Source organism: Anolis carolinensis, unplaced genomic scaffold (genome assembly GCF_035594765.1).
Source record: "Anolis carolinensis isolate JA03-04 unplaced genomic scaffold, rAnoCar3.1.pri scaffold_18, whole genome shotgun sequence".
In the NCBI taxonomy this organism is placed as follows: domain Eukaryota; kingdom Metazoa; phylum Chordata; class Lepidosauria; order Squamata; family Dactyloidae; genus Anolis; species Anolis carolinensis.
Genome location: NW_026943828.1, coordinates 5896001 through 5910966, shown reverse-complemented (window position 1 = coordinate 5910966; position 14966 = coordinate 5896001). Strand labels below are relative to the sequence as shown.

Genomic DNA, 14966 nt, shown 5'->3' with positions numbered 1-14966 from the left:
TGTCACTTCTTTCCATGATGAAGACGACGCATTGGTGAGCACCCTTTGGGTTCGTTCGCTTAGCCAATTACAGATCCACCTAACCGTAGTTTTGTCTAGCCCACATTTTACTAGTTTGTTTGCCAGAAGGTCGTGGGGGACTTTGTCGAAGGCCTTACTGAAATCCAGGTACGCTACATCCACAGCATTCCCTGTATCGACCCAACTCGTAACTCTATCGAAAAAAGAGATCAGATTAGTCTGGCATGACTTATTTTTGGTAAATCCGTGTTGACTATTAGCAATGACCGCATTTGTTTCTAAGTGTTCGCAGACCACTTCCTTAATGATCTTTTCCAGAATTTTGCCTGGTATTGATGTGAGGCTGACCGGACGGTAATTGTTTGGGTCGTTCTTTTTTCCCTTCTTGAAGATAGGGACCACATTCGCTCTCCTCCAATCTGCTGGGACTTCTCCCGTTCTCCAAGAACTCTCGAAGATAATTGCCAGTGGTTCTGAAATAACTTCCGCTAGTTCCTTCAGTACTCTTGGGTGTAGCTGATCTGGCCCTGGGGACTTGAATTCGTTTAGAGAGGCCAAGTGTTCCTGGACAACTTGTTTCCCTATTTGGGGTTGGATTTCCCCCAATCCTTCGTCCATTCCGTGTTGCTGAGGTTGAAGATGGCTTTCTTTTTCTGAGAAGACCGAGGCAAAGAAGGCATTAAGTAGTTCTGCCTTTTCCCTATCCCCTGTCACCATCACCCCATCTTCTCCTTGCAATGGCCCTATCGCCTCCTTTTTCTTCCTTTTTCTACCAACGTAAGCAAAAAAGCCTTTTTTGTTGTTTTTTATGTCCCTGGCAAGCCTGAGCTCATTTTGCGCTTTAGCCTTGCGAACCTTTTCCCTACAGGTGTTGGCTATACATTTGAATTCTTCTTTGGTGATTTCTCCCCTTTTCCACTTCTTGTGCATGTCACTTTTGAGCTTTAGCTCAGTTAGAAGTTCTTTGGACATCCATTCTGGCTTCTTTGCACTTGTCTTATTTTTCTTCTTTGTTGGCACTGTTTGCATTTGCGCCTTGAGTATTTCACTTTTGAAATACTCAGCTTATAACATCTAGAGGCCTCCTCCATCTCAGAGCTTCCTCCACTGCTCAGCTTATAATATCTAGAGGCCTCCTCCATCTCAGAGCTTCCTCCACTGCTCAGCTTATAACATCTAGTGGCCTCCTCCATCTCAGAGCTTCCTCCACTGCTCAGCTTATAACATCTAGAGGCCTCCTCCATCTCAGAGCTTCCTCCACTGCTCAGCTTATAATATCTAGAGGCCTCCTCCATCTCAGAGCCTCCTCCACTGCTCAGCTTATAACATCTAGTGGCCTCCTCCATCTCAGAGCTTCCTCCACTGCTCAGCTTATAACATCTAGAGGCCTCCTCCATCTCAGAGCTTCCTCCACTGCTCAGCTTATAATATCTAGAGGCCTCCTCCATCTCAGAGCTTCCTCCACTGCTCAGCTTATAACATCTAGTGGCCTCCTCCATCTCAGAGCTTCCTCCACTGCTCAGCTTATAACATCTAGAGGCCTCCTCCATCTCAGAGCTTCCTCCACTGCTCAGCTTATAATATCTAGAGGCCTCCTCCATCTCAGAGCCTCCTCCACTGCTCAGCTTATAACATCTAGTGGCCTCCTCCATCTCAGAGCTTCCACCACTGCTCAGCTTATAACATCTAGAGGCCTCCTCCATCTCAGAGCCTCCTCCACTGCTCAGCTTATAACATCTAGAGGCCTCCTCCATCTCAGAGCCTCCTCCACTGCTCAGCTTATAACATCTAGAGGCCTCCTCCATCTCAGAGCTTCCTCCACTGCTCAGCTTATAACATCTAGAGGCCTCCTCCATCTCAGAGCTTCCTCCACTGCTCAGCTTATAACATCTAGAGGCCTCCTCCATCTCAGAGCTTCCTCCACTGCTCAGCTTATAACATCTAGTGGCCTCCTCCATCTCAGAGCTTCCTCCACTGCTCAGCTTATAACATCTAGAGGCCTCCTCCATCTCAGAGCTTCCTCCACTGCTCAGCTTATAACATCTAGTGGCCTCCTCCATCTCAGAGCCTCCTCCACTGCTCATCTTATAACATCAAGAGGCCTCCTCCATCTCAGAGCTTCCTCCACTGCTCAGCTTATAACATCTAGAGGCCTCCTCCATCTCAGAGCCTCCTCCACTGCTCAGCTTATAACATCTAGTGGCCTCCTCCATCTCAGAGCTTCCACCACTGCTCAGCTTATAACATCTAGAGGCCTCCTCCATCTCAGAGCCTCCTCCACTGCTCAGCTTATAACATCTAGAGGCCTCCTCCATCTCAGAGCCTCCTCCACTGCTCAGCTTATAACATCTAGAGGCCTCCTCCATCTCAGAGCTTCCTCCACTGCTCAGCTTATAACATCTAGAGGCCTCCTCCATCTCAGAGCTTCCTCCACTGCTCAGCTTATAACATCTAGAGGCCTCCTCCATCTCAGAGCTTCCTCCACTGCTCAGCTTATAACATCTAGTGGCCTCCTCCATCTCAGAGCCTCCTCCACTGCTCAGCTTATAACATCAAGAGGCCTCCTCCATCTCAGAGCCTCCTCCACTGCTCAGCTTATAACATCTAGAGGCCTCCTCCATCTCAGAGCCTCCTCCACTGCTCAGCTTATAACATCTAGAGGCCTCCTCCATCTCAGAGCCTCCTCCACTGCTCAGCTTATAACATCTAGTGGCCTCCTCCATCTCAGAGCCTCCTCCACTGCTCAGCTTATAACATCTAGAGGCCTCCTCCATCTCAGAGCCTCCTCCACTGCTCAGCTTATAACATCTAGTGGCCTCCTCCATCTCAGAGCCTCCTCCACTGCTCAGCTTATAACATCTAGAGGCCTCCTCTATCTCAGAGCCTCCTCCACTGCTCAGCTTATAACATCTAGAGGCCTCCTCCATCTCAGAGCTTCCTCCACTGCTCAGCTTATAACATCTAGTGGCCTCCTCCATCTCAGAGCCTCCTCCACCGCTCAGCTTATAACATCTAGAGGCCTCCTCCATCTCAGAGCCTCCTCCACTGCTCAGCTTATAACATCTAGAGGCCTCCTCCATCTCAGAGCCTCCTCCACTGCTCAGCTTATAACATCTAGTGGCCTCCTCCATCTCAGAGCCTCCTCCACTGCTCAGCTTATAACATCTAGAGGCCTCCTCCATCTCAGAACCTCCTCCACTGCTCAGCTTATAACATCTAGAGGTCTCCTCCATCTCAGAGCCTCCTCCACTGCTCAGCTTATAACATCTAGTGGCCTCCTCCATCTCAGAGCCTCCTCCACTGCTCAGCTTATAACATCTAGTGGCCTCCTCCATCTCAGAGCCTCCTTCACTGCTCAGCTTATAACATCTAGTGGCCTCCTCCATCTCAGAGCCTCCTCCACTGCTAAGCTTATAACATCTAGTGGCCTCCTCCATCTCAGAGCCTCCTCCACTGCTCAGCTTATAACATTTAGTGGCCTCCTCCATCTCAGAGCCTCCTCCACTGCTCAGCTTATAACATTTAGTGGCCTCCTCCATCTCAGGGCCTCCTCCACTGCTCAGCTTATAACATTTAGTGGCCTCCTCCATCTCAGAGCCTCCTCCACTGCTCAGCTTATAACATCTGGAGGCCTCCTCCGTCTCAGAGCCTCCTCCGCTACCCAGCTTATAACATTTAGAGGCTCCATCATCCCAGGCTTTCCAAATTTTATCTTCTTTTTTTTAAAAGTTATTTACTTAAAATCTGTATAAATCAAATCTTCTAACCTTCCAATTTTTGCATGATTTCAACAATACAAAAAAGGCAGAAATTATATAGAATGTTTCAACTACACATGAAACTAACTACTACATGAGATACAAAACTAAATCAGAAACAAAGGCACTAATGAAACAGTTACCTACATAGACACACAATTGAACTAACAGACAGGGATATGTGCCTAAAAGCCTCATTCTACCTGCCATATAATCCACTTCAGTGTGCATTTTATAGAGCTGTGTAGAAGGGGCCTCATATAATCCAGTTCTAAGCAGATAATATAAGATTATAAATATACAGTAGACTCTCACTTATCCAACATAAACAGGCCAGAAGAACGTTGGATAAGTTGGATAATATGTTAGATAATAAGAAGGGATTCAGGAAAAGCCTATTAAACATCAAATTAGGTAACGATTATACAAATTAAGCACCAAAACATCATGTTATACAACAAATTTGACAGAAAAAAAGACTTCAATGTGCAGTAATGCTATGTAGTAATTACTGTATTTACAAATTTACCACCAAAATATCACAATGCATTTAAAACATTGACTACAAAAACATTGACTACTAAAAGGCAAACTATGTTGGATAATCCAGAACATTGGATAAGCGAATGTTGGATAAGTGAGATTCTAGTGTAATATGAAATAATTACTGTTGTATAATAATACAAAACAACAGAATCTCTAAAACCATGACAGTAAATAAAGAGCAACAAGCTGAAAGCAGGAAATTTGGGAATTCCAGAAAGAAAACAATCAGGGCCAGCTAACACCTCCCAAGAAAGGATTCTTCCAGAAAGGAAGCTGAGAAGGGAGTGAAGCAGTGTGTATTACCAAAGTCATTATTACTACTACTACTACTACTACTATTATTATTATTATTATTATTATTATTATTATTATTATTATGTTGCTGTGAACTGTGAAAATGAATACAATCTGGCTCCAAGTATTCAAAAACACTAATATCAGAATATATAAAAATTACTGTGGTATAACAGAACAATACAATCTCTTAAAATAAGAACACTAAATAAAGAACAACACTCTGAAAACGGGAATTCCACACAGGAAACAATCAGAGCCAGCTAACACCTCCCAACAAAGGATTCCCATCACCAAAGTCTGGCAAATCCTCTGTTTTCTCAGGGCCACAGACAATAGAAGCGCCTCGGAGACAGGTAGAGTTCACTTAGGCCTCTTCCACACTGCCTATAGAATCTGATTTGATCTGGATTATATGGCAGTGTAGACTCAAGGCCCTTCCACACAGATATATAACCCAGAGGCACATAATCCACAGCATCTGCTTTGAACTGGATTATCTTGATTCCACACTGCCATATAATCCACTTCAGTGTGGATTTTATGCAGCTGTGTAGAAGGGGCCACATATAATCCAGTTCTAAGCAGATAACGTAAGATTATAAACATAATATATAATAATTACTGTGGTATAATAATACAGAACAATATAATCTCTAAAATTGGGGGCAGTAAATAAAGAGCAACACCCTGAAAACAGGGGAATTCCAGACATGAAGTAACCAGGGCCAGCTAACACCTCCCAACAAAGGATTCCCCCAGGGAGGAAGCAGCCAGGCTTTGAAGCTGAAAGGCCATTACATGCGAATCATTCTGGCTAATTGCAGCATTCATACTTCCCTCCCAACAGACAAGAGTTCTTTCTCCCACCCTTGAGATTATTCCACAGGGATATAAACCCCACTTGCCTGGCTGCTTCCTACCTAGGGGAATCCCTTGTTGGCCAGCATGAATAGTACTGAATAGCCTTGCATCATCAAAGCCTGGCCAATCCTCTGTTGTGTGAAGGCCACAGTCATTCTTTTTGAGAGTGTGCACTCAAGCTCTGCACATGGGTACTCCTTTATCTACACAGGCAGTAGAAGAACAGAAAACATTGCAAAGAACAACACTCTGAAAACAGGGGATTTCCAGACATGAAACAACCAGGGCCAGTTAACACCTAGGATTTTCCCAGGGAGGAAGCAGCCAGGCTTTGAAGCTGAAAGGCCATTATGTGCTACTCATTCTGGCTAATTGCAGCATTCAAATTTGCCTCCAGAGAGTTAAACCACTGAGCTGCTGGACTGGTGCCAAACCCATGCCACCAACACCGAGGAAGGAAATGATGTCCAAAGGCATTTAAACATAAAACCCCATTTTGGGCTAAAACCGGGTCTATCCACACTTCCAGTTTCAGCAGTTTTGACCCTTTTAAATCCCCCTCTTTTTTTGCAAAAAAATAATAATAATAAAAAAGATTAAAAGCAACAATACAAAAAATGCAGAAATTATATATAATGCTTCAACTGAACATGAAACTAACTACAAGAGATACAAAACTAAATCAGAAACAAACACACTATCGAAACAATTACCTACATAAACACACAACTGAACTAGAAATCAGATAGGGATACGTGCCTAAAGGCCTCATTCGATCTGTTAATTTTTATCTCTCATTATTCTTCTCCCTTTAGATAATATAATATAACCACACTTCTATTTCTGATAACACTCTTCCAATTAATAGATATTACAACTGACATTTGCCCACATTGTTGTCAGTTTGTTCGTTTTGGCTAATTTGCAGATCTTCATAAGCCATTATTTTTGCTTTGGAATAAAACATTCCTTCCATCCCTGTCAATTCTCACTTTAGTATCTCGCAGTAACTACCCATGCTTTCATCCTAATTGATCATCCAACATTCTCAGCATATAAAACTCTAGTTTCATGTAACCTTGTTTCCTTCCAGAATGGAACATATTTTAGTTCAATATTTCTACAATACACCACATGTGATGAAATGTCCCAACTTTGAGCTTGAATTTCCAAAATGTGCAAGAGTTGCTTTTGTACATGTTAGAATGACACTCTGGGGTCAATTAACACCATTATCTTCAGGGTGAATTTTATGATGTTTATGTATAAACTCACTCCGTGAAAAGCTCTGTCCACACTCCATGCATTTCTATGGTTTCTCCCCAGTGTGAGTCCTTTGATGTGAACGTAAATTTCCACTCTGAGCAAAGCTCTGTCCACACTCCAGGCATTTATAGGGTTTCTCCCCAGTGTGAGTCCTTCGATGTCTACATAAGCCTGAACTATGAGTGAAGCTCTGTCCACACTCCAGGCAGTTATAGGGTTTCTCCCCAGTGTGAGTCCTTTGATGTCTATGTAAGCTTGAACTATGAGTGAAGCTCTGTCCACACTCCAGGCATTTATAGGGTTTCTCCCCAGTGTGAGTCCTTTCATGTGATCGTAGGCCTGATCTATGAGTAAAGCTCTGTCCACACTCCAGGCAGTTATAGGGTTTCTCCCCAGTGTGAGTCCTTTGATGTCTACGTAGTACTGAACTATGAGTGAAGCTCTGTCCACACTCCAGGCAGTTATAGGGTTTCTCCCCAGTGTGAGTCCTTTGATGTGAATGTAACTGTCCCTTCCGAGTAAAGCTCTGTCCACACTCCAGGCAGTTATAGGGTTTCTCCCCAGTGTGAGTCCTTTGATGTGTATTTAAGTTTCCCTTCTGAGTGAAGCTCTGTCCACACTCCAGGCAGTTATAGGGTTTCTCCCCAGTGTGAATCCTTTGATGTCTTTTCATGTTTCCATGTTTACTAAAGCTCTTTCCACATTCGATACATTTATATGCTTTCTCCTCCATGTCAACAGTGCTATGTACATTTAATTCCAATATGGACATTTGATTCTTGTTTTTCCCTTTCTGATCACTCACAGCAGTAGGTTCAAATTACAGGAAAGTAGATTCCATCTAAACATTAAGAAGAACTTCTTGACTGTAAGAGCTGTTCGACAGTGAAACTCTCTGCCTCAAAATGTAGTGGAGGCTCCTCTGGAATCCTTTAACCAGAGGCCAGATGCACATCTGTCAGGGGTCCTTTGCACTTTCCTTGCACGGCAGAGGCCTGGACTGGGTGCCTCCTGCAGTCTCTTCCGACTCTTCCGTTCTGCTCTATAATCCAAAGTGAATGTAGGAATTCAGCAAGATCACAAAGTCAGTGTTTTAATTGTCCAAAACTCATAAGATTGTGGGTGAACTACAACTCCCATCATGCCAAGTTAACCCCCAGAAACTCCATCAATACTTCCAAGTTTGTATGTTGGGTAAGTTTGCTCTTGACGCATCACGAGTGGGGTCCAGTGTGCTTACTGGCTGTAGGCTGAACTACAACTCCCACCATGGTGAGTCTGTCCCCTCCAACTCCTCCAGTAGGTTGAGTTACATGGGGTTCCGTGTGCCAAGTGTGGTCCAGATCCATCATCAGTGGAGGTCGCAGTTTCCGTGGTTGTGGGTGAACTACAACTCCCAGAAAGGAAGATCAGTCCCTCCAAACCCCTCCAGTAATCACATCTCGGCATATCTGGTCTGGGTGCCAAGTCTGGTCAAGATCCATCCGTGTTTGGGTTCACAGTCCTCTCTGGATGCAGGTGAACTACAACTCCCCCAAATCAAGGTGAATTCCCCCCAAAGACCTCCAGTATTTTTTGCTGGTCATGTGGGTTCTGTTTGCCAAGTTAGTTCCAGGTCAATTGTTGGTGGAGTTCAGAGTCCTCATTGATTGTTGGTGAACTATACATTCCAATATGGCTGAACTATAACTCTTGGAAGTCAAGGTCAATCGCCCCCAAACCCCATCAGTATGCAAAGTTGGCCGTGTGGGGCCTGTGTGCCAAGTGAGTTCCAGGTCCATCATTGGTGGGGTTCAGAGTGCAGTTCTTAGATGGCAGGTGAACTATACATCCCAGTCCCTACAACTCCTCTAAACCAGGGCCAGTTCTCCCCAGACCCCTCTCTCTCTCTCTCTCTCTCTCTCTCTCCAGTCTGTTCAGCTGCTGATCAATTCCTCTGTTTGCTGTGTGCCAAAGGGAGGGGGGAGGGAGGGAGGAGGGAAAATATAAAAATATATTATTATAAAAATAATAGTATAATATCATAAAAAGAATACAATAATATATGATAAAATATTATAATTATTTTTAATATTATATCATGATTACAATTAGACTTTGGTCAAAGCACAGGGTTGTATAGAGGTAGATTTGCGTGAAGCCCAAACGAGTGCATCGATGACAAATCGGATAGGATACATTATATTGTGATAAAATAATAATAATATTATATTAATAATCATACGATAATGTAAAATTGTAATATAGTATGACATAATATATAATAATAAAGTAAATTGTGAAAAAGAAATCTAATATAATATTATATTATTTGATAATAATAACATAATATACGAATACAATATAACACTATAATAATAAAAATAATATATAATATAGTATAGTAATTGTAATATATTATAATGAAGAAGCCCCTGGTGGTGCAGTGAGTTAAACTGCTGAGCTGCTAAACTTCCGGACTGAAAGGTGAGTGGTTGAATCCGGGGAGTGGGGTGAGCTCACGCTGTTAGCCCCAGCTTCCGCCAACCTAGCACTTTGAAAACATAAAACGTGAGTAAATCAATAGGTACTACTGCATGTGGCCACATGACTCTCGGAGACACGGACAACGCTGGCTCTTTCGTCGGCTCAGAAATGGAGGCGAGCCCCCCCACCCCCCACCCCCAGAGCCGGACACAACTGGGCTCAACGCCAGAGGAAAACCTTTACCCTTAAATATATTATATTACTAGCTGTGCCCGGCCACGCGTTGCTGTGGCGAAGTCTGGTGGTCTGGGAAATAAAGTATTGAGGAATTGGTGGTAGTTAAGGTCAAGGGTAAACGTTTTCCCCTGACATTAAGTCCAGTTATATCTGACTCTGGGGGTTGGTGCTCATCTCCATTTCTAAGCCGAAGAGCCGGCGTTGTCCGTAGACTCCTCCAAGGTCATGTGGGATGACTGCATTGAGCGGCATTACCTTCCCGCCGGAGGAGTACCTATTGATGCACTCACATTTGCATGTTTTTGAACTTCTGGGTTGGCAGAAGCTGGGGCTAACAGTGGGAGCTCTCTCCGCTCCCCCAACTCAAACCTTGCGTCCTTTCGGTCCAGAAGTTCAGGAGCTCAGCGCTTTAACACGCTGCGCCATCAGGGGATATTATTTCCTAAAGGTTGTGAATATACAATATTTCTGATTGGTTTTTTTTGTCTGTTGGAGGCAAGTATGAATGCTGCAATTAGGAAAAATGATTAGGATGTAATGGCCTTGCAGCTTTAAAGCCTGGCTGTTTCCTCCCTGAGTGAATTTTTTGTTGGGAGGTGTTAGCTGGCCCTGATTGTTTCCTGTCTGGAATTCCCTTGTTTTCAGAGTGGTGTTGTTTGCGATATTTTATGTGCTTCTACTGTCTGTGGCCCTGAGAAAACAGAGGATTGGCCAGACTTTGATGATGGGAATACTTTGTTGGGAGGTGTTAGCTGGCCCCGATTGTTTCCTGTGTGGAATTCCCCTGTTTATTTACTGTCCTGGTTTTAGAGATTATATTGTTCTGCATTATTCTATCCCAGTAATTATTTCATATTAAAGAAGAATCTCACTTATCCAACATTCGCTTATACAACGCAGTCTGCCTTTTCATAATCAATGTTTTTGTAGTCAGTGTTTTAAATTCATTGTGATATTTTAGTGGTAAATTTGTAAATACAGTACAGTAGAGTCTTACTTATCCAACATAAACGGGCTGGCAGAATGTTGGATAAGCGAATATGTTGGATAATAAGGAGGGATTAAGGATAAGCCTATTAAACATCAAATTAAGTTATGATTTCACAAATTAAGGACCAAAACATCATGTTAGACAACAAATTTGGAAGAAAAAGTAGTTCAATACACAGTAATTCTATGTAGAAATTACTGGATTTATGAATTTAGCACCAAAATATCACGATATATTGAAAGCATTGACTACAAAAATGCGTTGGATAATCCAGATCGTTGGATAAGCGAGTGTTGGATAAGTGAGACTCTACTGTAAATACTACATAGCATTACTGCGCATGGAACTACTTTTTCTGTCAAATTTGTTGTATAATATGATGTTTTGGTGCTTAATTTGTATAACGATTACCTAATTTGATGTTTAATTGGCTTTTCCTGAATCCCTTCTTATTATCCAACATATTCACTTATCCTGCTGGCCTGTTTACGTTGGATAAGTGAGACTCTACTGTATATTTCTAATCTTATATTATCTGCTCAGAACTGGATTATCTGAGGCCCCTTCTTCACAGCTGTATAAAATGCACACTGAAGTGGATTATATGGCAGTGCGGAGTCAAGATAATCCAGTTCAAAGCAGATAATATAAGATTCTAAATGGGTTATATAGCTGTGTGGAAGGGCCTTGAGTCTACACTGCCATATAATCCAGTGCAAATTAGATAATCTGTGGAAGAAGACTCATTGAGGCCTAACTGTGCCTGTCCCCTGGGCTGAGTGGGTTGCCAGGAGACCAAGTGGGTGGAGCTTAGCCTTCTAACTGGCAGCAATTGGATAAAAACAATTATTCCTCTCCCTCTAATTAGGACTTTATTTTTCTTTTCTTTTTGTTGTATCAACCTAGAGCCGTGGATGATGGGTTGTGTTGTCAAATTTTGAGGTTGGGGGGCCTGTAGTTTTGTTGTTTGTCCACTGCCCTGATGCCATCACTCTTTTATATATATAGATTGTATGTTTGTTACTTCACCTTTCCCTTAATAAAAATTTATTAAAATACAACTCCCAAAGGCCCGCCCAAAGCCTACCAGTCTTGAAAACTGGCCATATCGGGTACGCTTGCCAGGGATATCCGCACCAGGCTTATCTTACCTTTGATACACAAGCATCCCGGCCGTTCAGGACAGTTTTGTACCTCCCTGCTACTTGAACATACCAATTCAGCTACAACCGACAATGTTGCAAAGTTTTGTGCCTACAAAGTCCGCCAGGGGATGATGGTCCCAAAAGTGACCTATGTCTCCAGGAATCACCTCTCTTGGTTCTATAACTGGCTGATGGACCTCTGCGTTGTATGTTTTGCCCCGTTTCCCCTTCCGCTCCTCACCCCCCCCCCCCCCGGTTATTGTGCTTTAGTTTCTTTATATTTTAAATGTACTAAACATACCAAGTCTGTATGTAACTGTGACCTTTATTTCCTGTGCTGGTCTATGACCGAAATAAATGATGTGATTTGAAATTTGATCCAGATCTATTGTTGTTCGCATTGACGGTGCTCTCTGTATGTAGGTGAACTACCCTGTTTTCCCTTAAAAAAGAGCCCCCAAGTGAGAATGTCCCTTTAAAAAGAGCCCCCAAGTGAGAATGTCCCCCAAAAAAGAGCCCCCATGTGAGAATGTCCCTTAAAAAATGAGTCCTTAAAAGTTACATTAACTTCTTTAAAGTCACTTAGATGATGGTCGCAAAGTTAATAACTGATCACTTTGGATCTAACTGGGATGCTTTCCCTTCCTACTCAGACTCTACAAATAAACTTAAACAAGTCTCCTAACTTGCTTAATTCAACACAACAAGAGATCTGAGTTTCCCTGGTTTCCCTAACCTGGAACCAGTGTCTTCCCTGTGACTAAAAATCACAGACTACAATTTGAACTACCTTGGTTTCCCTAACCTGGAACCAGTGTCTTCCCTGTGACTAAAAATCACAGACTGCAATTTGAACTACCTTGGTGTCCCTAACCTGGAACCAGTGTCTTCCCTGTGACTAAAAATCACAGATTGCAATTTGAACTACCTTGGTGTCCCTAACCTGGAACCAGTGTCTTCCCTGTGACTAAAAATCACAGACTACAATTTGAACTACCTTGGTTTCCCTAAACCTGGAACCAGTGTCTTCCCTGTGACTAAAAATCACAGACTACAATTTGAACTACCTTGGTTTCCCTAACCTGGAACCAGTGTCTTCCCTGTGACTAAAAATCACAGACTACAATTTGAACTACCTTGGTTTCCCTAAACCTGGAACCAGTGTCTTCCCTGTGACTAAAAATCACAGACTACAATTTGAACTACCTTGTTTTCCCTAAACCTGGAACCAGTGTCTTCCCTGTGACTAAAAATCACAGACTACAATTTGAACTACCTTGGTTTCCCTAAACCTGGAACCAGTGTCTTCCCTGTGACTAAAAATCACAGACTACAATTTGAACTACCTTGGTTTCCCTAAACCTGGAACCAGTCTATTTCCTGTGACTCTCAGATCACAGACTAAACTGTTTTTTAAAACATTCCCTCCTTTTCCTTAGTAACGAGGCTCCGCCCTCGTTACTATGGTAACCTGCCTCAGAATGCTGAGCTGGTTACCACGCACTGGTAACTAATACTTACCCTTCTAAACATAGCCAAACAAAATTAAACAAACATGACATCTATAAATCAAAATAAACGCACACTTCTTTACAGAGACTGCATCTCCTTCTAGGTCCACCACCATCTCAAATACAAGAGAAAGGGGGGGGGGGGGTTGAGTAGGTGGCTCCCCGGCTCTGGAATGCCCTCCCAAAATAAATTTGTTTAGCCCCCACACTTCAAGTATTTTGGGTGAGTTTAAAAACATGGCTCTTCAGACAGTCCTTTGATCCTGAGTAATCTCTGGTCAGCTTGATGAACCACTGCTCCGCAGTTGGATGGTTACGGCAGATAGCCGGCCTTCTGCAGGTTCTATTGCGTTTCAGGAATTGTTATAATTTCATACTCTTACAATTTTATTAGTGGGATTTTATATGCGCTGTTGATATTACTTATGTCTTTATATTTATACTTGTGTATTGTTGTTTATTTGTGGGGCACTTGGAATGCTTCTATGGGCCGCCCCAGTCCCTTAGGGGAGATGGTGGCAGGGTACAAATGAAGATTTATCATCATCATCATCATCATCATCATCATCATCATCATCAATTGCTACACTATGATGGTATGGGATACAATGAAAGCAGTAGCCAGAGGAATTTTATTAAAGAACAACATAATTTAAAAAAAACAAGAAAAAAAGATTAGAATTAGAAATTACGGAATTAGAGATGAAATATATGCTAGAAAAGGATAAACAAAGCTATATAAAAACAACAGCAATGAGAAAACAGAGTTAGAAAAGGCACAAAGAATTTTGATATTTTTAAATAGAGAATTGTCAGACGCCAATTAGAGAGCAAAATAGAGTTTATGAAAGCAACAGTCCAAAAAATAGCTCAACAAACTAAAAAGACTTAAAACACTTAACTTTCAGTGTTATTAAGTAGAACAAGTGGGAAAAACACCAAAAAACAAGAACTGGCAAATAATCCGGATTAGCCAGATATAATCCAGGTTAAATTTAAAGTTCTAGAACGTGACTCAAAAGTTCACAATGGGCTGAAAAACGGAGGCATGAACTAAGCAAGCAGTATTGAAGCCCACAAACCTTTCCCAAAACTCAAAAGTACAAAAAGGAGTTCAAAACAAACAAATGCACAAACTGAGCTAGGGAACTCCCAGTTGAGAGCAGCAAAGACAGCGAAACAGTGAGACGCTGGCGAGCTCACAGCAACCGCTGCTGGAACATACACCAAACCAAGAGTTAAAGGAGCAGAGCGGGAAAGTGTCGTCAAGCCGGTCCGAAGTCGGGATAAACCAGCAACGCCAAGCTGCTGCAGAAGCAAACGCCAAGCCAGGAGTTAAAGGAGCAGAGCGGGAGAACGTCGTCAAGCCGGTCCGAAGTCGGGATAAGCAGACAGCGTCGGTATCAGGAGCGAAGGTAGTAGTCAGTAAGAGCAGACAGCCACGGAATAGAGAACGACGCCAAGCCACAGATTGAGAGCGAAGAGCAAAGCCGAGTCAAGTTCCAGTCCAAGGTCCAAGGTCCGAGAGGTTGAAGTCATCCAAGAAGGTCACAACACGAAATGGCACAGAGAGCCAAAGCAACAAGGGCAAACAGCAGATAATACAAAATAGCAATAACAGTGCAGTCCAGGAAAACCCACACAATTCCAGCCCTCCCGTTGCAGAATAACCCAGATTAAACTTACATCCGTTGCAAAGTCCCAGTTCAGTCTTCAGTAACACACACAGGAAACCCAGTGGCGCCCAGCAACACCTTGCCACACGCAAGGTATAATGGCCAAACAACCCCAATATATCCAGGTCTCCCTGGGCGTCCAAACTATTCACGCCCAAAGAGCAGGTGTCTCAACTTCTTAATCTGAATCA

The 14966-nt window shown here is 42.9% G+C and overlaps 1 protein-coding gene across 3 annotated transcripts in view; it reads right to left on the bottom strand.

The window, feature by feature from the left end:
- Positions 1 to 1486: 1486 nt before the first annotated feature.
- The window catches only part of LOC134294681 (loricrin-like), a 676447-nt gene continuing 662967 nt past the window's right edge, over positions 1487 to 14966 (bottom strand). For all 3 annotated transcript variants that reach the window (XM_062966271.1, XM_062966273.1, XM_062966272.1), the window contains exon 2: positions 1487 to 8692. In XM_062966271.1, the coding sequence (XP_062822341.1) occupies positions 2574 to 3611 (1038 nt within the window). In that variant the 5' untranslated portion in view covers positions 3612 to 8692 and the 3' untranslated portion in view covers positions 1487 to 2573. The remainder of the gene's footprint in view (positions 8693 to 14966) is intronic.